Source organism: Centrocercus urophasianus, unplaced genomic scaffold (assembly GCF_019232065.1).
Source record: "Centrocercus urophasianus isolate 14NV4802_14NV808 unplaced genomic scaffold, USGS_Curo_1.0 seq_20, whole genome shotgun sequence".
NCBI classification, from domain to species: domain Eukaryota; kingdom Metazoa; phylum Chordata; class Aves; order Galliformes; family Phasianidae; genus Centrocercus; species Centrocercus urophasianus.
In genome coordinates this window covers 21,448,725-21,476,457 of record NW_024884756.1, presented here as the reverse complement: position 1 = coordinate 21,476,457, position 27,733 = coordinate 21,448,725, and the positions used below count along the sequence as shown (strand labels likewise).

General features: G+C 40.0%; 1 protein-coding gene across 4 annotated transcripts in view; it reads right to left on the bottom strand.

Moving 5' to 3' along the window:
* Positions 1 to 27,733, bottom strand: part of RBMS1 (RNA binding motif single stranded interacting protein 1) — a 137,827-nt gene that overhangs the window by 37,154 nt on the left and 72,940 nt on the right. For all 4 annotated transcript variants that reach the window (XM_042822159.1, XM_042822158.1, XM_042822160.1 and 1 more), the window contains exon 2: positions 23,522 to 23,697. In XM_042822159.1, the coding sequence (XP_042678093.1) occupies positions 23,522 to 23,697 (176 nt within the window). The remainder of the gene's footprint in view (positions 1 to 23,521; positions 23,698 to 27,733) is intronic.

Sequence of the window (27,733 nt, the reverse complement as noted above, 5' to 3'; positions counted from 1 at the left end):
ATATCTGGAAGATGTAGTAAAGCAACAGAAATGTTGCCTAATAACTGTAGCACATATTTCCTTATTAGTAGTCATTCCATATGAGAGGTTTATACCCTGTGAGTTCAAATTTCTGAACTTTTCCTGTGAGCACAGAGTAGATGTATGCATTGTAAATACAAGAGAGGCTTGTGTTTACAAACACAGAAAGAGTGATCTTCAAGATCTGCTAAATTCTTGCGCCTCAGCACTAGGTCTGAAGCTAGCATTCTCCATATCCTACCAGCTTTCCCACTGTCTTAATGCAAAAGTTACAAAACCTTTGAGGAAAACATACATGCAAACAACTAACAAAATGAAGGGCCATCTCTGCTAATGTTTCAGGTCTTGAAAGCATAGAAAGTGATAGTGAAGAATACACTATTCAGTATCTGTATAAATAAAACAGCTGTAGTCCTCTACCAATTTGGTGACTGAGGGGAATCAGGGACTGGCTTTGGACAGCGCTGGCCCAGATACTGATGCCAACAGCACCTAAATACGTCTGCATGTCTGTTCCTTAAACCCATCCCAGCCTTCCAACGTACAAGACCACTGGCAATCTAATTCACTGTCCTGGGTAATACAGCTCTTGCAGAGAACCAGCTGCCATGGAAGGCAGCCAAGAAACGTCAGCAGTGCGAGTCTGGGAATGCACCAGAGAAACAATGTAACAGTGGCACGCATCACCAGGGTTTTTCCTGTGATGTTCCCAGCAAACACTCCTTCCAGGCGATAGCTCTCCACTCCTCATGAAGCACAGAAACGCAGTTTGCTCCACCTGAGCTTAACCTGAGGAGAACACTTTCTTTGCTTCCAACATGTGGTCTGATAACAGGGGAAATCACTCTTTACAGTTCCTCGTAATTGGTTCCTTCAAATGATGACTATCATGAACATCTACTTCCTTCCTCCTAAATTCTGCAATCCTAATATTAATGCTAATATAGGTTCCTGCATTCACTCATTTGCTAGCGCAACTGCAATTCAGATCTATCAGAAATCAGTGATCTACAGAACGCATTAAAATCATGCTCCAAACTAATGTTAGAGGACTTGCCACTCCCCTCAGAGCTTGAGCACATCTCCACTGGTGCTGCTGCCCTGCTACTCCAGAGCCCTCCTGCATGCTTGATGAGAATTGTTGCTGAAAGCAGGGCAACAAACCAACAACAGCCACAAAGTTTTGAAGACAGAAAGATGTCTTCAGCTTTGCATCTCTTTTCTCATTTTCTTAAGTACTGCACTTGTACTAGCATCAATTAATGTATTAAGGACAATAGGACACAGGTAAAACTCAGGCAAATAATTGACAGGGTGAATTGATTATGAGACTAAAGGGGCTATGTTCAATAACAAGCTGTATACTGATGTAATAGCTATCTATTGTACAGAAGATCATGACAAATGTATATTTGGATACCAAGGACAGATTTGTCTGAAAGCCAAATTAGGGAGATATGCAGTATTGCTACTTCACAGGACAATGTTCACCTCTGCTTATCACAAACTCTGCACAGAAATGAAAGGATAAGTCCACCAGCCCATATGCCCTAACGTTTACTGCTAAGCAACGTGAACCTCAAAATATGGCAACACACCTTTGACTTAGATACTTCTAAAGTGGAAAGCTTGAAGCAAAAAATCTATATGTACTTTAAAAAAATTGCATAGTTCAGTAATATGATCAAAGGCAGTACACAAGTAACAAGATCTATTACATATAGCTAGGAACACTTTTATGGCTACTTAAAAGATCTCGGAAGTATAATTTTGGCAACCTCAAGGATGGAGGATAAAAGAAAAGGGTCTTTAAAACACTGTACACCAATCAAACTGAATGAGTGTTTATTCTTCTCCCTTTGTACATTTGCTAGCACAATGAATGCACTTGTGACATGAGGGCAAAAAGGTGCCATGAGGAGCATGGCAAGAAATGGGAACAAAGCAGCTCGAAGGCTCTGCCACAAGTGCTACTTCGAGTGTTGAAAGAACTTATCTGTGTGTGCATTAGGGGAGGTACAGTAAGAACAGGCTTTGAAAAGCTAGACAGGGATTGTCTGGAATTGTTTAAACCTTTGTCTACAGCTTAACACACCTCATTCCATCAAGCTCACTATTTCCTTTTACAGTATTTTCCAACTGTGAAGGTTTTTCTACCACCTGGCTTTGACTCGGACCCTAACACACCAAAAGAATCCCTGCTCATCTGGAAAGCCCTTGCCATTTAGAGCTGCTTAACTCCTCCAACCCGTGATGAAGACAGGCTATGCCATCTCTTTCTTTGTAGAAGCCCAGTTCTGGTGTAGAAAGAGCATTCCTAGAGACACTGCTGTTCTCCTCTGTGTTACTATAGCACTGTCAGAAGGCCTCCACAATGCAGAAACAATGCTGCAACGCTTTTGTGTTTATTTTAAATTGTATTTTAGAACTTAGCACCTTACCAGTGCCCTTCGCAGAATGCTTTCTTTTTAAGAGTCAGAATCAGGTGGTAAACCCAGGCACATATTTCATAACACACAAGTGGTTCTGAGTACATGAACTCACTATGAAGCAGAATTGTGAAAGGAACAAAGACCTGGCTCAGCACAAAGATTTTGGTGAGCAGCCAGTGTCCTCGCCAGGTGACCCAAAGACACGAGAGAGCCAGCAGGGCCACACGGGAAGGTAGATCAGTTAATGCTAAAATACACTGCAGATGCTGCATGCATCTGCATCAAAATAAACCTTACTTTAGCAATGAAAACAAAACAAACAGGTAAAGCAAATGGGAGAAATACTTGTAAAGAAATTGCTGGATACTAATTGTAATACAAAAAGATGCATACACTCAAAATGTAATTTTTTCTTGGAACGAATACTACCCTTCTGTATGACCCCAAATACATACAAGTAACAAATACTCATTTCTCCAAATCAGTCAACATTAAGCAAGCAACTTCACCTTCTCAAACTTAGAGTATCCTATTTTTAAAAACTTAAAAACAAAAACAATTTACATATAACTAAGGACCTTCATAGCCAAGTCTGTATCATGTTCTGTGCTATTACTTGTAGTATATGTGGAAGACCAGCCAGTTCATTTTCACTGAGATCTAGAGAACAGAAACCTAAGCAGTCTATGAGAAAGCCTCACCTATGTTGCAGTTCTCAGCCTCTCTGCTCCAGGTGGTATCAAGAAAACAAATTCCCCATAACTGACAAAAGAGTCACGGAGTTGCTAGCAAGAGCTAACCTGGCGCAGCTGGCTCCCATACCTCACTCTCTTCCAATGTTCAGAGCATTTGCAGGCCAACATAACAGCCATGGGAACATAATCAGCCCCAGCAATCTTTCCTCCTGGATCCAAAAAACATACTCAGAGCAGTCTGAAAGCACAAAAGGTTATATCTGGCTCCCATACCTCCGTTTCTGTTGCACCTTAGAAAAAGTGGTGTATCAAAACTCATGATCTTCCTTCTCTTTATGCTTAGAAGACAAGCACTTTTGGTTGGTTGTTTCTTTTTGTTTGTTTTTCCATACAAAATCTTCTATTTTCCCATAAAGAGAATTCCAGAAAAGCAATGTGTAAACAATAGTCTTTGAGACAGTCTACTACAATCCTGCTATTTAATTATGGGTAAATGTTCTATTATTAAAAGTTGATAAAGAAACTTATTCCATTCAGAAGAATACAGAGTTTGTAGAACAGAACAACAGGCTGAACAAACTACAGCCATATGGTTTTCATTTTAAAATTCTTCACCACATTTATGCCCTAGTGTAGAAGGAGAGATCAGAGGAACGTTTTGTTCATGTTTTGTTTTCTGCTGCTAGAAGACACGTTGCTCTATGACAAACTCTTTGGAACCACTTGCTGTATGGCCATCCCAGACCTAAATATTTGCTCACCAGATTATAATGAGTACCTACTACTGAAAGTTAGTCAGCCATTTTTAGTGTGTAATTTAACATTACAAAAAAACTACATTTATATTTCTCTTATTTTCATTTGCACAGTTAACAGGTATTAATGATGTAGCTTAGTACAAGTTATCCTTCAAAATTATTCTAGATTTGCCTAATTTGTCTCATTCATAAAGAACTCCTATAGCAGCTTCAAATATTGAAGCGCTGGGTTAATCAACTCAGTTATACGTGCCCTGGTTCAGGCATCAGACCATAAATCTCATTATGCACAAAACAGGAAATCCTAAACTAAACTAAACGAAAGCTAAAGCTTTGCTTTGGTGATATTTCTACTGAATGGTCAATGCGGTTTTGACAATAATAGTTCCTTTCTTTCTTATTACTTATCCCTTTGACTCTCCTGTACTTCAGAGAGAAAGCTGGCAAGTTCAAAATATCCAAGTAGCTGTAACTGCTGTTTTGATTGTTTTACTCAGGAAACAAATAATAGCTAACCAAACAGATTAGAGTTCATTATGATAGAAACCAACTACTGTTCTGTTCCACTTTGAAAACTTCTAAAATAACAGTTTGTCCACTCATGAAAAATACATAAATATATACACATATACACATATATATATATATTTAAAACAAGTTAGGATCTATGTTTTAAAAACAAAACACAAATATTTGGCTTTTCAAGAGTCTTATATGCAGCTGTAAATTCTTCGCAGGGTCAAGAAAACTTGAAGCATGCACCATCATCATTACTGATGAGGTTACCAACATCAGCACAGTCTAGACCAGTATTACTTGGGTATAAACAATCTTTTCTTCAGACTCAGTACATTACAATTCCAGATTTCACTATGTAAATAAAAGTGGCAAAATCAGATGCAAAATCAGATATGCTATCAACCCTTGCAGATACCCGTCCTTATAAAAGCAGATGCTTAGCATAAAGGACACGTACAATTCTTATCAGAGTGGTATGAACAGATGCCTTCTTAGTTTCTTGGACAATATTCACTGTAACATAAAAAGTAGGAAGATAAAAAGTAGTATTTTATGAATAGGTTTTATAGTGTTCTGGCTCTACACAAGTGTATCTATTTCTTATATTGAAAAGGAACCAGGATTTCAAAACTGTAATGAATAGAAAAGTGAGACACACAGGAAGAAGGTTTTTGAGATTATTTTTCAGCTACCCATTTTGTTTTCTTAAAAGTAGTTATTTTGTGATTTAGCAGAGTATGATCTGTGAGGATAGGAAATAAATGCTTTTAGAATCAGGAAATGTTTGCTTCCTCTTGTTCTATAGAGATGTGAATAATCTCCTTCCATTGCACAGAAACTGAATAAAAATCAAGGAAAAGAAGGGTGCCATTAGTATCCTACAGCTATTCTTATTCTATTTTGCAAAGGTTTTTCAATTAGCATGTTCTTTCTTGCAAAATTTACTGGTGATCTTAAAAGTATGAAGCACTGTACAATGCATACAATGCGCTTTTTTGCATTACAATGTGCAATGGAGGAAAATTGCTTTTATAGTGCCTCCACACATTTTAAACATTTAAGACTTATTATAGTTGACACTAAAGCAGCATTCCCAGTGTTTGTGGCAAAACAACAGATTTCCAACAACTCCCTGAAGAGATTTTTTCTCCATCAATCTTAAATCATAAAAAAAAAAAAAGAAAAAAAGTCTAACACCAGGTTTACTTGTTCGGTTTTTTTTCTTCATTATGTTAAGGATTTTGCAATATATAGAAATGGATTTGATGGCTTTGCTCAGCAAGTTGAGCATATGAGTCACCAGTGTGCCCAGGCAGGCAAGAAGGCCAAGAGCACCATGGGGTGCATCAAGCATGGCACTGCCACCAACCAAGGGAAGGGGTGTCCCTCTCTGTACTGCACTGGTGTGGTCACAGCTCACCTGTGAGCTTTTCAGGCATCACAGTACAGAAAGGACATAAAAGCTATTGGAGAGTGGCACTGAGCTCTGCTCTCTGTGACAGAGACAGGGCCTGAGGGAACAGCATGGAGCTGTCAGAAGAGAGGCAGCTGGGGATAAGGGAGAGGCTCCATGCCCCACAGAGCAGTGGGCATTAGAGCAGCTCCCCAGGGCAGTGGTCACAGCCCCAAGCTGCTGGAGTTCAAGAAGCATTTGAACAGCAGTCTCAGACATATGGTCTAACTTTTGGGTGGTCCTGTGTGGAGCCAGGCGTTGGACTCAGTGATACTTACAGATTCCTTCCAACTCCAGTTATTACATGATTCTATGAACGGCAGTTATTCTTTTGTACTGTGATGTCAAGATCATATTAAAAAACATCCATGAAACTTCCCCCTCAAATAGCTTTTAGAGTTATAACCCCTTGCAACTCCATCAGGTATTCCTCTCCATCAGGTCTTGAGAAGAATTCAACTGATGGCACTGTGTGAAAAGAACAGAAGAACAGGAGAATGGAAATAATGAGAGACCAAAAATCCTAAGTATAAAATCTTTACAGTAGCGTGGTGGGTGGTGAAGGTTTTTTTTGTTAATTTCAAAATTAAAAATAAATGTAATTTTGAATGAAATGTAAATTAATTAAATGCAAATTTCAGAAACTAAAAACAAGCATGGCAAATTCTGAAGGATTTACAAGCATCTGTTGCCTTAGTCATTTCACTAAAGATGTGAATACAGATATTTAGCAAAACTGTGATTAATAATCACCCACACTTTGGGGTGAGATTTACCAAGCCCTATCTTTATCGACCTATCTTTGCTCAGCTGCAACATGATTTTGACTACTAAATACGTGGTATTTTCACTGAAGTTAGCAACACCCTGACTTCCCTGCCTTCACAGCATTATGCCATTATTAGCCAGCATTTAGAAGAGGTCATTTATGCTAATCCCTTTTGAAAATTACATTCTTCAATTTTCATATAACCATAAAGTGAACCAAATACTAGATACTTGTGATGTTCAACACAAGGATAGCAGCAAACTGTTCAACTTAATTTAGTCACTTCATCTTTAATTTCCACTTAAGATTTCATAGGCTAGTGAGATCACAACGCTCAACTCAATGGCAGGGAGAAACTGCATGAGTTTTATGAAAGCCAGGATACCGAGAGGCCAGTCCCAAATTTGCTGATCTATACACATCTGTTTGAACTGTAATCAAAAAGTGTTTGTACTAGCAACACTAAAAGAAGGAAGAGGTTACATGCTGCGAAGAAAAATGAAATTTCAAGCAAGGAACTTAGACAACTGATCCCACTCGGTGTTTCTTACAGATGCTGTCCCTGCAGTAACCCAGCCTGACTTCTGACAAGCTGATGTGATTTACTGTAATCTCTGAGCCATCTGCTAGGCTGTCTATCAGCTCAGTAGCCTTGTTACTCCACAGTTTATAGGTTAAGCAGGATAAACAACCTATCAGAAACACAAACGAATTTGCCTCTTTGACACACTTTGAAGTGCAAATATTGTCTAAGTAACCATAGCATTCTTCCTCCTAAACAGAAGAGAAAAAAAAAAATAAATCACAGCAATGCGTTAATCAAAGCACCTGTTATTTAAGAAGAGGAAATTATGTTTATCATCATCTTTACAGTTCGCGAAATCGACATTTAGCAGTAAATACTTTCTACCTTCTTTTTGCCACCACACTTAGGAGTTTTTCCATTTACCTATGGTAGGACTGATGTGAGAAATATTTTGAAATGCGTGTACTTCACAGACTCACGTTCAGCTTTCAAACATCTTTTTGCATAGATGGATGACACTAAAAACATTACTTCCTGCCAGCATGCTACTGAGCTTAAAGATCAAATTAGTGTAAGACAACTACAGCCATTTGTTTTTGTAAAAATAAAATATGGGGCATTGTTCCCCAAAGAACATATTTTACAGTTGGATAGAACATGAAATGATGTGTGTAAATTATTATTAGATCGAATTGCTAAGAAACTAATGCTACACTACTTCTACCACAGTACGTTGTGACGGATACAAAGTACTCTTACAGTGAAATTATGATAGAATGCTTCAGCATAAAACACCAAGTAGGATTTTTAATACAAAAATGATTTGTTCAGTTGTTCATCAGACTATCACAAACAAGTCACAGAATTATCAGAAACTAATTAACCCACGAAGACATTCATGCAATAAAATGATTGGTAGACAGTACATCAGCAGAAAAAAACAAGATGTCTGCCTCTTGCATCCTGCTTTGCAAAGCAGCCTGCACTTCCCAGTCCAGTCTGCACCATTCAGTCACCAGTTCAGCAAAGCAAAGTTTGGAGAATCCTCTAAATAAATACATAAATAAAGACTTTGGAATTCTCAGTTAAACCACTTTTCAGTACCGCACAGTTATTCTTAGTGAAATAAAACACAGAATAATTTTCTAGGGCAGTCTGCAGCACTTTGCCTCTAAATCAGCTGACAAGGGAAGGGCTCACAGCTTCTTACAGCTATAAGATACAACAAAGCTGTGCCACTTTAAGAAAGCAAATATTGGTGTCCTATCTTAACACTACAGAACAGACACAAGTATGTCTGCATAAACAGCAAAATACAGAAAAAATCCCACATTTTAAACAGACCCCCATCAAAAGCTGAAAAAAAAAAAAAATATTTGAAAATAAATTACCATGGCTTATGTGGCTCACAGGAAGAATATAAAAAACATTAGAAAGCATAAAGTTTCACACAGCCATGAGAGCATGAAAGATGTCAGGGGTTTTTGAAAACCATAATTCATTTGCAAGCAAAATAATAAAGTTCTGAACAGGTTTAAATTACAAGTCCAGAATACTATCTCTACAGTCTGGCAATTCCTTTTATCCACCACCCCCCTCCCTTTTTTTTTTTTTTTTTTCTTTCTCATTACTGAAAAATGATCGCTAATCAAGACAATGATTTGGGAAGATGAGAAATTAAACTTCAGATAAATGCTAATGCGTATTTATGAGCCAAGCTCATGGCAGCTCTGCAGGCTTGCATGTATTGATTTACCACTGCTAGCTGCTTTAATCTGAAAGTAAGGCTGTATTTCTACACCCAGGCATAAATCTGGGCAAATTCCAGCCTCACCAATTTTGCAGAGCCTACACTAACAGCTTGAAAGAATAAAACTAAGAAGACATAAGAGAGCAGTTCTTGTTATTCATAATTTATAACTCCTTTCTCTTGCTTGTGCTAAGTAGTACAGATCAGGTTTGGAGCACAAATTAGTCTATAGACTGTACACCTGAAGACTTTTTTTTTCCCCCATCTTTTAATTCCTCTTTCCCCTCCACCTAAGCAAGCCAAACTCACTCATTCTCAGCATGTAATGCATTGTCCTTTATTTTGTTGGCTTGTTTTTTGTGTGTGTTCTTTTTTTCTAAGTATATTACTTTTTCACGCGTTAAGGAATGGCAAAGGGAAAATATAATTTATCATCATTTACCAATACTTTTTTCCCTTTAGTCAGAACAGTATCAATCAAAAGGTGTTATACTGGCTACAATCCAAGGCAGTATTAGACTACCTGCTATCTAGGTAGACAGACAGACAGGCACTTATTAATGCTACAAGCCTGTATATCTGCAGAAGATTGCTCTTTAATTTATTCTTGCCTATTAGTATCACATCTAGGAAAGGTCACTAAACAAATCTAATACCTTCCATGTAAATAAGCAATGCCCCAAAGAATATGTAGACCAAGACTTCAAAGCCATGCAACTGGGGACTGCCAAAGCACAAGGGCACAGTCAGCCACATTTCATTTCAATGCACTGACCAACTCATGAGCTCCAAATAACAAAAAACTTCCTCATGTATTATATAAATATATACACATATAAGTGTATACTATATGTATGTACACACACAATGCTTATTGTTGCATATATTGTTGTAGGGAAGATGCTTGGTCACTGGAATAATACCCATCATTAGTATTTTTTTTTTTTTTTTTTTTAATATGTTCTGTCTTTATAAGACGACATAAAAACAACAGCACAAACCAAGCTGCTGGATTAAAATACCTTTGAGACAAAGATATCTATTTGTGACTGAATCTTGCACTGATTTATCACCCAATCTTGGGAAGTGCTGGCTGCCCCTCTCCTTTCTGGAAGGCAGAAGAGGGAAAAAAACAAAACACTTCAATATGTTCAAGTAACTTCTAGGCCCACTGAACTGCATTTGAACAGTGATTCTTTTATGAAATACTCGTAATAACATCCTACTTTCAACAGCTATTCAATACTGGAATTAACACCTCATTACGAAGCAACTGTAAAATTAATATTAGAATCTGATCTCCTTTAATTTCTGGTAACTTTATGTCAATCATGCTAAAATGGCACTAAGTGGACAAATTATTCAAAATCTCTACTAGATCTTTCCAGAGGCCTTGCCCCCTTACAGCACAGCATGTAGGTTTGATCCCTATTTGAATATGTTTCTCTACTCTCCATCCCAACTGTGCTGAATAGCAAATATCTCCATTTCAATGGGGAAAAAAGCTGGACTAAAGTAGCTTCCTCTGGGGTCAAAATGCTACAGAAAGGCATTTAAGTGGCTGCACATTATTGAGCGGAAACATCAGCTCACATATTATTGATTATAGCTGCATGGCTCTGTTGAAAAGATGTCTGCAGTAGTATTAAGTGCTGAGATAGAGACACAAGAGTGTTATGTGTTAAAAAAAATTCTATCAGCCTATTGCCGAATTTGAAACACATGAGCAATCACAAGAAGTAACACAAAATCTAACGTGCAACCTTTGCAGCTGATGCATCAGGTCACATTCAATGACACTTCCTCAGTTTCATACTGCTTCACATAGACAGTCTTTGGAATGTTGATTGAAGCAAGCAGGAGGCAGAACTTGATTTCTGCAGTTTTGCAAAGAAAATGTAATAGATACTTATTTGAAAATTTGCTTTTGGTAGCTTAAAAATACCATTTTCTTTAACAACACCATTAACCTGTTCTGATCCCATCACTGTAATAGCTAGCCAAGTACAACCGAAGTCTTCTAGAACAACCACACATTCAGCCCACTCTTATTTCCAAGCTGCAGGCAGACGTACAGACACAGTGCACTCTGCATTACAAGACAGTCATGTAGAATATGCCTGAGCTGGCTAAAACAAATTTGATCCCCCAGACTCTTGTCTCTAGTGATTTTTTTTTATTATGATTTTTTATTTAATGACTATGTCAGACAGCACCGTGGAAGGGTAAATCAAATGTCCCACTTCAGCCAGTATGCACTGGGGAGTTCTTGGATCGATGGGCTGGGTTTCACAGTGAGGAAGACAGAAAAGGGAAGTTAATATTTGCTGGGTAGAAAGAACTCAGCCCACGGGTAGCTGTGCATGGAGGACTACACTGGACTTAGACTGGGACCAACTGAACTTAGAGAAAACTGCTATCATGCAGCTAATTGCACCAACTGCAAGCTTAGATAGCAGAGTAAGACACAGATTCAGTATTGCTTAAAAGGAACAGGCAGGACAATTTCACAAACATAGAATACAAAAAAACACATTCTGATACAGAGCCAGGAAAAATCACCCAGCCAGTGCACTAGCATAAGCTAATGGACAAGCCCAAAGTCAGCATAACTCTGTATGATGCATATCATGACAACTTTCTAACACAGGACATCAAGGTAAGTTCATATAGCGTGGTCACAATGCTTCTGGACTTGCCAACCCATACAGATCCTTTTTCTTTTATATTTTGAGAGGATGAGATGACCATTCCTTTGCCTGTAGGAGGAGAGCAAACGATCTTTTTCTTGGAAGTGATAAAGTGCTATACAAACATACAACCTCTACTTGAAGATGGATCTCTGTGTTTATACCTCAGATTCTAAAACAGCTCATTCACTAATTTCCTAATCAAATTATCTAAACAAGATGTTTAAATCAATTCAAACAGCAATCTTAAATTACTTTTGATGAAAATCTCTCAAAAGCAGGAAAATGTAGCAGACAGATCTCTTTCCCAGAAAGAACTGAGAACACTAAGAGGCAACAGCTGTATCCAGTGCCACAAATCCACCCATCAGTAAAGAGTTAAAGAGTATCTAGGTCAGTTTACAGCCTTTCCTGCACACACTGGGCTAGTTGCGTATCGGAAATGCTGTGTGGGAAGGCCAGGGAGATGAGCTCACAGACCCCGAGTGACTCAGCCAAGAGAAATTTAACGATACTTTGTTTCTCTTCAATTATCTTTGGGATTAAAAGAATCCACACCCTCAAGATGAAATCAAAGGAAGAAACAACAGATTCACACATCTTCGAGTCAACAGGGAGGTTTTTGGGAAGCAAATTAATTATTACTAGGAAAGGACCAAGACCCTGCCTGTAATATTGTACATGGTGTACATGGTGACATGTATGTCAGGGAACTGCCTGACAAAAAAAGCAGGGGAGCCAAACGCTGACCTCGGAGACAGAAAAGCAACTCGAGAGAAACAACCTCATGTTTCCTCATCCCCGCAGAAGCTCAGGAGTTCTGCGGGGTCTCAGGCACAAGCATGGGCAGAAGACAACCACAAGGTCTTGAGGAAGGCACAAGACCCAAACACAAATCCAGCCAAATCCCTGAGGAACAGTTAAACATTCCAGCAAATTCTGTCACACTGAACAAAATGGAGGTCTGGAAAGGACACCAGTGAACAGAAAAAACATTGCCCTCAGAAGTATCCCTTCTGGATTACAAGGCAAAATTACAACACTCTTTCCACTGCACTTGATGCTCTCCTCCCCCTCCCTTAGGGAAGGACAAAGCAAGCATGCCAACTACAGTGAAAGGGAGAAAAATGCTACAATGCCCTCAGGGCACTGGGATGTCTTCTGTCACAGGGACTCGTTAATTTTCATCCAGAGAAACAGAACCTAATTTCTCTTTCTCCATAAAAAAAAAATAATAACAAAAATTAACTAAGTTTTCTGTGGTGAGATCTTATATATAAACAGACGTGCTTTTCTGGTATTTTTTCAAAGTACACCTCAGGTCAGCTTTACAAAATTAAGCATCTTGATTCACTACAATATATTCTGTTATATATTCTGTTATTCTGATATATTCTGTTTCACTTCTAATACAATTACCTTATGGGATTAAAAAAAATAAATAAATTAACATTACTTTCAAAACTATACGGTACCCTTTAAAGTAGCATCTTGCTCAGGTTTCACCTGCAACCACGGGTTCCAAATAGATTAAAGCGGGTTGGACCCAAATGAATTCACATGGAGGACTCTGACTTGAAAATACAGGCATTATCACTTAATCGTTAAATTTTAAGTAGCATCTTCAATACAAAAGACCAAAAATCCATCAAAATGAAGCAGCAGTCCCATGTTCCATACTGATTTAGATCAATGGAGTTTGCTTCACATCTTTGCTTCAATACAAAATTTAGTGACTAAATGGAAACTTAAGAGGAAAAAACAAGGAAAAGAGGAAAAAAAGAGGAAGAAAGAATTTTTCCATTCTATCAAAAAAAAAAGAATCAGACTCAAAAAATTTCCTTACTCCACCTATCTACCCAAGAGTATCTTAACAATTTGGACCTGCAATCTACCAAAACCTACAAACTTTTTGCATCTTATCAATTCTACCCAGTTCAGTTGTCCAGAACACTAAGCTTGTGTCATTACGGCAATCTCAGCACAAGCGTTAGATGAGAAGGAGTTGGTCAGTGACAGATAGAGCTGACCCATCTCCTGAGGTAGCCAGTTTTCCAAAATATTTCATAATATTTGTAAAACCTTACAATTCAGAGCAAGTCTCCTACACTTCAAAGAGAATCGAGAAATATTTAACTGCATAAGCAATTAATGAAATGAGTGGAAAGGCCTTTATAATTTCTCATGAAACAAAGTAACATGCAATTCACTTGGGAAGAAACAGAAGGGGACAGATGACTGTGTATTTTTATAATGTCATAGCTCTGAATATTTGGAAGACGTTCAAAAAGAATTGATCCTCATTTGCATAGTAAAGAGTATGTTCCTGCTGTGTCCATGGTATGACGATAAATAGCTTTCAGTGGCAATCGTGGCTAATGGCCTTTTCTCTCATACTACATACCTCTGCACTGCAGCACGAAAGCCCTGTAAGCTGTGATTGTCACCTGAAAAAGGAACAGGGATGAATACATTCCCTCTAAGTATTTGAGATCTTCAAAATACAGCAAATAAACCTTTGGCAACAAATAAAAAACCCTTAATAACAAAGTTCAGACAAAGCCTACTACCATTCTGCAACACAGCAAAACCAAGCATCAAGCACGGAGTGTTGAATATGAAATATCTGAGAAACAAAACACAGGTAATCTACAAACACTCATTTTCAGATCTACAAACAGCAACAACATGAAGAAGGAAACAGACAATGCTCCGTCAGTTCCTCAGGATACCACACCAAGCTGATGCTCAAACGCCTGGCAGGGCGTTTGCTCTCCACCAAGCAGCCCCTCCATTGCACAGCTATGTTATTCAGGGGAGGCTCCTGCTCTAGGGTACTGCACAGCTACAAGTCGAAAGAAGATTGGAAAAAAAAGAACAAGCCAGACAGCACAGAATTTATCTGGCACACTGCAATTGCGTAGCTGAAAAGCTCAGCTTTCTGCTGTCAAACAAATACTAAGTCCAAGCTACGGAGTGCTAAGTGGTTTTAAATCCTAATGCTGGCAATAGGAGCTGTGGGCTCCTGCAGGTGCCTGGTGCTTTCTAGGATTTTGTCTTTGTGAACACACTGCAGATAAACAGAAATTAAGCTCACCATTGTCTTGGAGGCATATGTGAGCTTTCTGTTCTCTGTGAGGTTCATTAATACAAAATGAAAGAAGCGAGAAACACCAATTCTTTGGAAATTTCATATACAAGCTAAATAAATAAACAAATAATAAATAAATTGAACCATGTACTAAAGTGCAACTTTCTGCTGGTTTCCAGACTCCAAAAGTTCTTAAGTTCCCATATCAGCATCATCCTCAAAGCCAGAAGTGTCTTGGCTCTTCGAAGGCTTAGGTCATTTTACTTCTGACATCTAGGGCTTGCAAATAAAATATTTCAGATTTCCTCAGTATTCATTTCTTTGTATGAAGCAAGGCTTTATATCTTCTGTGACCAGAACACTTATTTCACTACAGCATTCACTCAGGCACTACAGAAAAAAAAATCCTTATTAACACTCCAGAACAACTTGATTATGTTCCGATGGACTTCCCAAATCTTGTTAGTGACTGCATCTGAAACAAAAAGTCACCTTGAGAACCATCTTCTCCTAGCCAGAAACAGTGACCCACTAGTTTGTCTTTTAAAGATAGTATGTGCAACTGCATAGCTGCACAGAACACAGAGAAAAACAAACACAGAATTTTGATTTTTTTTTCCATGACAATAGTAGAAATTACAAATCACTATTTAAATTACTCAAGAAACGTAATTATTATCTTAAAAATCAAATCATTAAGTGAAATAAGGCACAATTTTTATCTTGGGGGTTTTATCTCAGGGCAGCAAAGCAACAGATTTCAAATTTCACCTCTTCTGAAAAAAAAAAAAAAAAAAAAAAAAAAAGATTTAAAGTGAGCGAGAGAAGAAATGGAAATTGAAGGCTATTACAGTATTACAGCAGTATGAATTTGAGCACAGTTCTCCTGAAATTGGTTCTGTTAATGATTAACTTGGCCCACATAGGTTATTTCAAGTGGAATATTTGTACTAGGAGCAGTGTCAAAACAAACCCGAAATCAAAGTCTTCTCTTTGTGTGTTCACATTGGTGCTTCTTCCTCCATTTCCATGCACCATAACATTATCAACATCCAAATTAAAAATTTTACTCTTTTCTGCACATCTCCCTGCAAAGATTACATACCTAACTGATGAAATGTTAATTCTTCTCCCAACAGCCCTTTAAAATTTTTGTTTTCCAGTTTGTTTTGGGGAAGGCATTATTCAAACTGAACTGAGGCAGTAGACATTTGTTGGATGTAAAAACAAGGACAGACTTTTGGAAGTTGTGGGAAAACAATTGAGGATCTGGGTCTGATGTTTTGGCATGTTTGTTCATCTTCATTGGTTTGTTTGTTTTCAGAGTAAACACCGATTTCCTCAGTGAAAAGTTTTGTTAGATGTAGCAGATCTGAACTGACTTGTTTACCCACATTCACTACTGATTCCATTCCATAGGTAAAATACAGATGTTTATTATCTGCATGTCATGCAATCTAAGAGTGTTACTTTTTTGAACCGTAAATGCAGCTCGGCACCAATGTGACGGGAAAATCAGTTGAAAGGTTACAAAAAAAAAAAAAAAAAAAAAAAAAAGAGGCTGGTCTTAAAACGTGTCAGCCTCAGCCGGCTCATTTCTTCCTTTCGAGGAGTTAACATTACATAATTCAGAGCTCAGCAGAAAGAACCTTCAGCAAGCAGCCAGACTTCACAAGATTTCTAAGTTGTATGAAACTGCATGAGATATGAGACATCAGGAATGAGAACCAGTTTGCAAATACAGACTGTGCTTTCAGCTCAGTGCTATTCCAAGGGAAAGGAAAGCTTCAAGTCAGCATGCTGGAGCAGAACAAACCCAGGCTCTAGGCTGAGAGAGACTCCCGCCTCAGTCATTAGTGAGAGACAGTGTTTGCCATCCACCTGATGGGACCCACTAAAGAACACACTAGTGCTTGTTAACACTTCCAGTCGTCCACTGAAATTAAGCACTCCTCCTCAGAAACATTCTTGAATTACTGGTTATTCTGATGAACAACTGTGGTGCTATCACCTACCATTTGAGACCGGCCCCAACCACAGTGGAGGGGGAACTGGGACTGGGACCCTGATCAAAGGCATTCCAGCAGCTGCCACAGTTTTTTTTTCCTGCAGCTCTGTGATAGTGAACAAGGGTCTCATCTCTGTAGAACAAATACCTGCAGACTTGCAAATGCTTACACATTTTACAGGCCCTACGCTACCAAATCAGCTTTTTGTTTCCCAGCTAGAGATCTTCCACGGTGGTAACTTCTGCAGATCTGTTTTCCTAGCGATCCTTTTACAAGCAGCTGTGACTGAAGCATTCCTTCCCCTCCCCTCGCCCCCACTTCCTAGAGGAAATTCCATGGGATCACCTCCTCTCCAGCCCCACGCTGCAACCAAGCTCTCAGCTCCAGGAGGAGACGGGCTTGTGCAATCGCTGGGTCCCTGCCTGTGTAGCTCAAGGGCGGCTCTGTGCACTCGGAGCCACTTCTTGCATTTAGGAGGTGCAAAGGGGAACAGCTGCCTGCTGCTAAGCTACTGCCACTGCATGCAATGCTGCGTTAGAAAAAAATTCAATCGTTGCTTAAACTTCATGTTTGATCATAAGAAGTAAAGAGAAAATTAAAGCTATCACATTTCTTTGGAATTCAAGAGATCTCAAGAGATTTTCTGCATCCAGAAGGTAGGACTTCAAAAGATAACTAGTTTTTTTTTTCCTCAATCTCTCTCAAATTAGATTACTTGTGATGATGAACTAGAATAAGGTATTACTGTTCTTAAAAAAAAAAAAAAAAAAAAAAAAAAAACAAGCCCACCCTGGAACTCTTCAGAGAGGATTCCAGCACGGGTTTCATTTCATCATGAAAACAAAGCTGGCTGATTTTTATTTCCATCTCATTAAAGGGCAAATTCAAGGAAAGACAGAAAGACAGAAAGATTCTTTGCATCAAGTTGCTTTGTAATACTGTGACTGCTGAAGGCAATTACTGAAAAATAGAGGAAATCACAGTTCCCATCCACCATCACCTTTGCAGTCAGGCACAGCTCCCATGGCACAACACACCAACATCTCGCCCCTGGCTGTAGAAGTCAGGCCCTGACAGCACTGAGCTATGCAGCCTCTAGATCACAACCAGTGGGTGAAGGAGGCAAAACCAATGCTATTTCATCTCTGCAACAGGAAAAGGATACTCCCTTTTGACACCAACCTATTAAAAGCTCATCGGCTGAGTATCTGCACACATGTGGCAGATGGCAGTGTTACAGAGGTCCTGCCCTGCTGAGGGCTGGGCAACGAATCTCTGCCATCCCCCACAATAGGACTGCACAAAGAGCAAATTAGTTGAAAAACTACAATTCAAGGAATCCTGCTGCAGACTGCACATACTGAGCAAAACCCAAATCATGTCACAGTCCTTGAAGAAGGAATAAAGCAAATGACAATGCTTTTAGCACACAGCTCAGAGCCAAACGTTTACAGATCACATGCTGCTGAGTTGCTAAAGAATTCACCCCCTCCTACAACCAAAAGATATTCTGTAAACTAGGTGTTATTTATTCAGAGATGCTTGCAATAATCCTACTTAAAACATTAAAGCATCCATAAGGCTGTAAATGAACTCATTTGCAGGGGACTTCTTCTCCTTCAAAAAAAGAAAAAGAAAGGACAGGCTCCTCCTCCAGTATAAGTGGTGCTAAAACTGATCTCTGAAGGAGCTGTATCAGGGACAGATGTATCACAATTATATGACATGAAATATTGTTTCACATAACTATGAATGCAATAATTCACTGCATGTGACAGACAACACATGAAAGAAAAATGCAAGGGGAAAAAAAAAGAAATAAAAGAGAAAGGAACTAAGAGAAAATACTTTAAGAAATAGAAATTGAGAGGTTGGGTTTGAAGTCAGCTTCCCCTGCCCTGCACCACCTCTAAAGGAGTCATCATCATGTGCTACAGACCTCTCAGACTGTGAATGGAGCAGCAGCCATCTGCCAAGACCTCTCCCTTAAAGGAGTTAAGCACACAAGATGGTTGGATTGCTTCCTAAAGCCCAGACCTGTCTCATTTCTAATGAGATACCCTGAATAAAATTAGTAGATTTCTTGCTCTTAACTGACTGCAGTGATGACAGCTCCCAGCTACAGTAGATGTTGTGCTCCAGTTCACAACTTCTCAGCACTGAACATTTTTGAAGGAAATGGGAAATGGCAGCACAGGGAGAGGTCACCATTACATGAGAAGCATGGAATGTGAAAATGTTAATACACTAATGGCTGTCACATGACTTGACAAAAAATATTTTATTAAGAAAAAGGAATTGAAGCAATTCTTAGATGCTCTTGCCCCCATACAGGGAGACATTGGAGTATGCATATTTTAAAAAAAGTTCCTATGCTGTGGAAACACTACTGGATAGCACACACAACCCAAACGCTTCAGAAGAGCCATCAGCCTGCCATTTGTTTTATTTGTGCCTGTGTTCATTATGTTGAATATTTAGGAAAGAGTCCTTAAATACTCTCTCAGCTAGATGTATGATTTCTCAAAGCACACAGAGCAAAGGCAGCCACCACAAGGATCTGGTTTTACATTCTGACTGCCTAGGCACAGACCAATGGTCTGTCGTGGTAATTGTATCACTAACTTTGTTACCTTAAAGCAGCTGCTATCCTTACTGTAATCCTATTAAACATCTACATTATAATCATCCAGCAATAATTTAAGGGAGAAGGCCTGAGTGAAACTGTCCAGAGCAAAAACCAATTTCAAAACTATATATAGATGACAAACAGCCCAATAGAAGCAACAGAGAACAAACAAACTGCCTGGAAGGGAGCAGCCCAGAGGCTGGGCCAGCTCAATGATTTACACTGAACTGAACAGGTGGAACCTGGGCTGAAACTCAGAGCTTGAAATCTCACCCTGGCACTGGGGGCTGTCAGAAGGAGGAAGGCATGCTGCATCATCTCATGTAACCATACGAATGGCACAAAAGGAGGTCTCTGAAGACACGAAGCACTACAGAGATGTCATGCTGCAGGCTAATACGTAAATCATAAGGAAGAAAGTGGAAAGCCCCCATGGCTTTGGAACCACACAGCTTGGGCATAGAGGTCATACACAGCAAAGCACAGTGCTTGGAGTCTGGAAAGCACCCAGAAAACACGCCAGAGCCAGATACAGGTTCCTGAGTAGGTCTCCTAAGACCCAGTCACTGAAGTCCCTAATCACATAAGCAGTTCTCAATGACTTCAGTGAAGTTAACTAAATGATTTTTTTAATAGAGATACAGATATTAAATAAGCTGCAAGAAGTGAATGAGTAGTCAATGAGTATGAATATACAAGTAAAGCCTAAATAATGAATTTATAATAAAAAAAAATTCAGACAGCAGCTGGCCAAGGTGCATCACGCAGGCACTGTCCACTGCCCCACAGCAAGGAAGCACTGCTCCAGCAGCCCCGTGAAAGCAGTGGGGCAAGGCAGGACTCACTCAGCACAGACTGTCATTTGGGAAAAGAAACTGTACTGCAGAGCTGGGTGGGAGGGAGAGGGGAGCAGAGCAAGCAGCTGCCGAAACTGCTCTGCACCCACGGTCACTGCTAAGGTTGGGCAGCTTCCTGTAGGCTTCCCCCGCAGGCTGCTACTCCCATCTCTCCTTCCTCTGCTCTCATCCTATTTAGCCAATCTTTCCCATGCAGCCTCCCACAGAGGAGATGCATCTGTGGGCCGCTGAGCTGCTTGCTTGCTTTGCCTGTCCTCACGTTGCCAATGGTGAGCACCCACAGATGGGGTGACTCAGGCACTGTCCCCTTACAGTCAGGGCTGTTGTGACATTCCTGCTGCAAACACAACACCTATCTCATTCTGCTCCTGGCATGACTGCTATGAAGAAATTTGTTTTCTCCATGCAGAACAGGAGCAGCAGGCTTGAGGCTGAATGCACTATTCAGAAACATGGCAGCTTCATTGCCCACACAAAGCAGTAATGCTGCCTGGAGACAACTGTGCTCCCAGGTAAGCCTTTGCTGCAACATCAGAGCATGCTCTTCAAGCCTTGGAAAAGAGGAGAAAGCTTCACCTTACTGCACCAAAAAGAACCACATGGGTGAAAGTGGCAAGCAGACCTACAGGTAGGCAGCTTTGTTAACTGCAACTGCTACTGTGCAGTAAACACTGCACAGCAGTGCTGCAATAGGAAAGCAGGCCCAATGCTTCTCTAATTTGATAAGAGGTTTCTTTAGTGATTCACCAAAAATAATTACCCCAAATATAAATATGGCCAAAATTAGCACTACTAGCTAATTTTGGAGTGGGCAGGAACTACAGCAAACATACTGACTTAAGGAAATTGAAGTCTCTGTGTGGCCAGACTCACATACACAAAACTCTGCAGAGTTGTCTACATTGTATTCCAGGTGATTTTATCAAAACTCTGCAATAATCGTTGCTGAAAATAACTTTTCAGTGCAGTGCATGACACAAGTCCATGATGACGAGAGGGAAAATCTGTTCAGATCTGGCATTTGTAGTGACAATGACGTTCTTCAAACATTATTTCCTCAGCCCACAGGTGTTTTTCCATTTTGTTTGACAACAAGACAGAAAGCAAAGCCAGGGAATTTTTTCTGTACATCCACTGACAGCTGCTGCAGCCAGCCAGCCAGCTCTCTGCTGTACACAAAGCAGCTCCAACCATTCCCCACGGTGAGCTCAGCACCAAGGTTATAATTTGTAAATAATAGAATCTATTTCCAACACCACAGAACATATCTGCAGCTCTCTTCAGTGATATGCATAGAAAAGATTACTTCATGAAGTTTTCAAAAATTGTAAGCATCTGAAGAAGAAAGGTTATTTCGGAGAGACTGCTGGACAGTACCAGGTGTGCTTTCAAGAATCGCTTTGCCCTCTGTACCCTGTAGGCTTAGCTTTGTAGGAAGGAACGATTTTGCATCTGAAACTTTTCATAGTCTAAAAAAGCAGTTATTTTTTTCTGTGAAGAGAGAGTGCAGTCACTTCTACCTTACTGATACATCCATCCAGTTGCTAAGGGGCTCTACTGGCAGAGGAGTACCAGGCTCCTAATAGATTACCCAGATTTTTGAGAGATGTTCCAAGCCTAAATTGTCTGGATATCTCACTTGGTTCCTCAGCAGAAACGGAGAATGTTGCTTCTTTTCCTCCTGAGTCAGATGTTTATCTGAAAAGCATCTCACGAGGAAGAAAAGCAATGACCTTCAGAGTGCTTAGATTCACTTCAGAATTCATTTTGTAACAGTGATATCTCCTAGAGGCCTTCAGAGAAATATTCAGGAGTAACCATCACACAATAATAGTTACTGAACATCTCCAGTGCAAAATAACCTCCTAACTCTGCCTTAATCTGAGTGCACAAACCAAAGCTTTTTCATCATTTCAAAAGATGAAAATTGGGAGGGAAAAGTTCACTTCTGTTTAAAAAAAAAAAACCTAAAATTCAAGTGACAAGAGACCATCATCAAATGGGAATCTGTGAAAACGTATGCTTTATCAACAAATCCTTTCAAAGTCAGATAAATTATGAATAATATGGATTGCATATATTGTCCACAAAATGACCAAATGGAATTTTTTTTTTTAAGACACAATAGCAAGTGGCCTTTATTGTAATACTAGGATCATTGATGTAATCACTACCCTGAAAGTCCAAGTTTCATTTGAAAAAGGAAAAACATAAATTATTCTCTATAAACTACATGAGAGATTTTTCGCAATGTTAAAGAGCATCTCGTGTAAGCTGGGATCCAAGACTTGCAGATTTCCCTGGCTATTTTGCTAACTAGTGTTGTGATCTTAGGCATGTGCCTTTACATACCATAGTTCCTTATCTGCTACAAGAAAAGTATTACTCAGAGTTTCAGACAGTGCTGTTATATACAAATCCCAATGATTCTTCATTCATTCAGAACGGACCTGGATGTTTACTTAAAGGAAGCATTGCACAAATATGATCCAGATAATTTCAAAATGATTCAGAAAGTGCACTACACATTTCAGAATTGCTAAGTGCTCTAAAATGTCAGTAAAACATTTAACATGATTTTAAACAGTATATACACAGCACAACTGAGCACAATCTCTAGAGATCTGGCCCACATTTAAAAGTAACTCAAAGGCAGGTGCTGCTGTAAAGATGAAGAAACAAACCCAAAATCTCACACAAGCAAAAATCTCATGTTAACAACATCACCTAAAAACCTCCTGCTAAGCCAAGTCTCCCTGGATCTCCAGGCACCAGAAAGTATTCTCGTCCAGATCCACTTTTTAAAACCATAAATGTACTTGTACAGTAATGTACAGCCAATGTAAATTAGTCTGAAACTAGTATAAAACTTTCAAACACACATTATAATTTACAGTGATACAAACAATTGCTTGAGGAATTTATAGCAACAGATTATGTTAGCAGTGAACAGAGGAGAATTTCTATTGCAAGTTCTTAATAACAGGTTTCATGCTCAGGTGTTAATTTTTTTTTTATCCATCATATCAACAGCATCAGGAAACAGTTTGGGTGACCATAACTTTTGCTCAAGCAATAGACTGCTTCTGTTCACCACCACACTTAAACATCCTTTGCTTCTCCAAACTGCCACAACCACTTTTTTCCTATTAATTTCCATGGAAGCTGAAACTTGCCATTATACTAAAGGATGTGGAGTTTTATTAACAAAAATAATAATAAATCACTTTTTCTCCCCTTATAATCCAAACACTCATTCAGCATACCTACAACAAGCTTATAAGGTATAATTTTGTAATCTGTATTTAAGCATAGTACTTACGGTTGGCATAATTTTACCAGGTCCTGATCAGTGGTGTTTGGAGGCAGTGCTCTGATGTAAAGGTTTGTTTTACTTAATTGATCCCATCCTGAGTTGCTGCTGCTACTACTGTTGTTATTACTGCTGGTGGTGCTGGGACTAGGAGGAGCCATTGGGTGGGCTGGTACAATGGACTGCTGCAAAGGAAAAAGGGCGTTAGAGTGAACTGCAGAGAGCAATCTCAGCATGCACATTATCTCAGTCTACAGCAGCCTGGTTGCCATTTGGAGCACTGCGCTACAGCTGCAGTAGTCACTCCTGGATTCTAAACCCACTTTCCACTGGGTTTGGGACAGGATCTGTGGGCACGCCTGACATACCCAGCTCTCAGCTGAAGCACGCTCAGTGCACGACGGATTTAAGTTATATATAAACTCTGCTGAATGCTGCTCATAGGATTTTATCTTTGTTGTGGCATCTGATGTGAAAAACAAAAAGAGGCTGTTCTAACAGGTACATACTACGTTTATTTTCTTCAGACTGTTCCACGTCGTAAAGGGTTATTGTGGTAGATGTGAAGATTATGGTATTTCCTTCATCTATTCAGAAATATAAAAACAGTAAGAGGCCTCTTACGTTCCTCTGCTGCCTTTTAGTACTTCACGTGACACAATCTTATTTATTTTTAAGATAGAGAGAGAGCACAGACAGCTTAAGGTATAGACTTCAGTTGCGCGCCTCTGTGGAATTACTGCTGTTGATCTCAGTATTTGTCAGTTATTTCAATAATCTCAAGAAGAAGACCATATAATTCCAAACAATCAAAGTTTGAGAAGGAGATAAGCACATAAACACTTCACATAGTTCTCAGAATATCTAATGTAGTTGTTTTTACAATCAGATCCCAGCAGAACTAGAAAATACCCACATGGAAATCTGCAGTAGAGCAGTCTTCATCCTTTTCTTAAGCAACAGTATGGAGGTCACAGTACAAAAAGTACTAAAACCGGGTATACGGGGTTGTCAGAGAGAAATAGTGGAACATTACAGCTCAGGCTGCAGTTAAGTCCATACACAAGATCCTCACTGACAAAAAGGTCCTCTGCATGCAGCCCCCTTCCTGCAAAAGTCTGATCCTCCACAGCGCAGAAATCTCAGAGCAAAGAACATCCTTACAAGCTGCAGAGGTAATGCAGAAAAAAGAAAAGAAGAAAAAAGAATAATACAAATTGAAACACTGATGTGCAAGTAGACTCCTTTGCTCTTGCTCCTGTGCCACCCTCCTCTGTGGAGTCACACAAGCACTTGTGTGGCCATACCCTGAACTGAAGAATTAACACCCTGCTTTGGTTGACCGCAGCAGGTAGGCGCAGCTTAGGCTGCCCCAGCCAGGGAGCCATGTGTGCACACAGGAGGGGCTACAGCTCGCCTTGGTTCCAAAGGGCTCAGGGAACTACAGCCTCAGCCAGGAAAGTGAAACCATTTGGGAGATAACCTTGGGAAATTAGAATGAAATTGGGAAGCAAAGCAGAGAAGCCTTTGATCAGATACTTCAGGTTGATTACATGTTTCTTATTCATGTTTCCCTGGGAAGGTTTTGAAATCTTCTAATTCAGTGCAATGCAAAGCTTATTATGCAGCAATAATAGCCTGGAACAGCAAACTGCAACACACACTCAATGCAAAATCAACAATCAACATTGATATGGAGAAATGATGTTGTTGCCTAATGGAAGTGAGCTAAAAATGAAAGAAAAAAATGAAGAAAAAGAATGAAGTACATTCACAATCATTTAAAATCCCAAAACTGATTATCAGTATTCCTTTGCCACTGAGCTGTTTTGTGTGGTTCGTGCTTTCGTTGTTGCTTTGTGGTGTGCATGATTTTTTTTATTTATTTATTTTAAATCAATGGTTTTAGAAACAACAACTCTCTTTCAAAAGATTTACACTGCAAGCTGAAAAGCTGATACGGAATTTCTTCCAGGTTTGATTTAAAATGGGAACAAGATAAAACCCTCCTCTCCAAGTTTGTAATGGAAACATCGACGGATACTAACTACAGTGGCACGAGTCAGGCCATCAGAGTGCTCTGCTTCCCGTAACACCAGGCAATCACTTGCTGTGTTGAAGCAATGCAGAATGACAGAGCAGAGACGTGGCACAGTGCCGCTGCTCTCACAGCCACTCACACAGGTTCCCAGCGCCACAGCTCTGCCATGCACCCTGCCCCACACGCACACCTACACAGCTCCTAAAGAAGCGAGCACACATGCATCAGTCACAGTGCTGACTGGTAATCACTACCAGAGCCTCCATTCTGTTCTACAGCACCTTCAGTTTGGTTTTCAATTCTTGCAATGTTTTGCCCTTTAAGGCTTTGGTTTGTTCCGCTGTGGAACTGCAGTTCTGTACAGTGCTATCCCCAGCTTGGCAAAAGCAAGAGAGGAAAGCAAGCGTGCATGTATACAGACAGCAGCAATCCTAAATCTCTCTTCCTGCAATATATAAACACTGTGTTCTGAAAAATTTAAACTTCTGTTTAAGCACGAAGATGCTCTATGCTAGTGGTTACATCCAAACACCACGGGAATGTAAATATGATTACAGTCGTCTTCCAAAGTTTACAGACAGGTTTCTACTGCTTCCACACAAACCCATACCTCCACCAGCCCTAAAAGGCTTCACAAAACACAGATGCTTGACACACTTCTGCAGCTTGCAGAACCCTGCAGCCCAGCAAGCACAGACAGCTACCAAAGGGCCAGCAAATCCTGAAAGCCACACAGTTCATACATGCTTTTTACGCTGAAGCTTCATCTTAAAATCCAAACCACTATTTCTGCTCAGTTCCTGAAGAGACACCCTGACAGCCAGAGGCCCTTCTCAGTTTGGGGCAGTTTGTGTCTCCCCGCCCAGCTTCAGTGAGGCAGCTCTGCAGGCACAGTTGCATCACCTCCCAATGGCACAAGCTGAGCCAATAGAGCTCACCTCCTCCACCACAGCTGCATCCCCACCTGGGCTGGTGCCAGCACAGCGATGTCAGTGAGGATGCATGACTTTTTTTCCACACCCCTGGCTAATACAGCACTCACTGGCAAGATGACTGCAGAGACCTGGCCAAGGGTTGGGGTTGTTTGTTTGGAAATAGCTTTCATGAACATTGACTGAAAGCTTTGCAAAACTGACTGCGGGCTTTGTATAGTTTGTTGCACAAACTGCAGTCTGCTGCTAGCTTGTAACTAAAGCGGCTCTTAAGATTTTATCACATGGGCTTCACTACACCTTGCAGTAATGTAACATAAGCAAAAATGTTGTTTTTAATTGCATCTTAAAACACTGGACGGGAACAGAGGAGGAAGAAGAGTATCAGTCTCTTTTCCTAGTGATAACATTCCTGCTGGTAACAAACAAACTCGCCATGCTGGTTTCCCATTTCTTCCTCAGGTTCATTCCCAAGGACAGCATCCTTCCCATCACCTCCCCCAACACTAAATGAGAAGCCCAGCACATTGCAGTGTGAGCACCCCCAGCCCCAGCCAGCGGTGCCACTGCCCTGAGGCCCCAGCCACCCCAGCCTCACTGCAGCAGCTGTACCCCACGGGTACGGGTGGGAAGGGAAAGGAAGGGAAACGCTACTCCCTGGGGAGGGCCCCGCATGAAGGGCAGCCCCCCTGCTTCTCTGTGCAGAGAAGCGAAATGGGAACAATCAGAAGCTGGAAAACCAGCTGTAGAACATAGTCATCTTTATATGAGCCATTCTTGTCTCTTATAAACCGCTCCGTGCTTGAGGACTGGAAATGAGTCAGAGCAGGATTTTGTCCGCCAAGGAGAAGAATCTTCTTTTTGTCAACAGGAAAAACACACACAAAAAACCCACCCAACCCAAACAAAGAGGAACAACCCTGAGAAATTCCTTGGACTTACGAGCTAAGCGATGCTGATCCTTGTGGCTTTTAGACTACAAAAATTGAAGGAAACCCAAACAAGCAAAAGATACGGACCCAGATAACCACTGCCCCACAACAGAGCACAGTTATTATGGTAGCAACCTATTTAATTCTGTATCTTGGTGTTATAAAAACACATTTATAGAGTTATATAACATGCTAGCATTTAATTACAAGTTCCTTTGCACAGTGAAAATTCCTGATGGGAAAAATACCATGACTTACCATCAGAACTAGTTCTCACACATCTACTCTAACTCAAACCATAAATTACAGTTTGCAT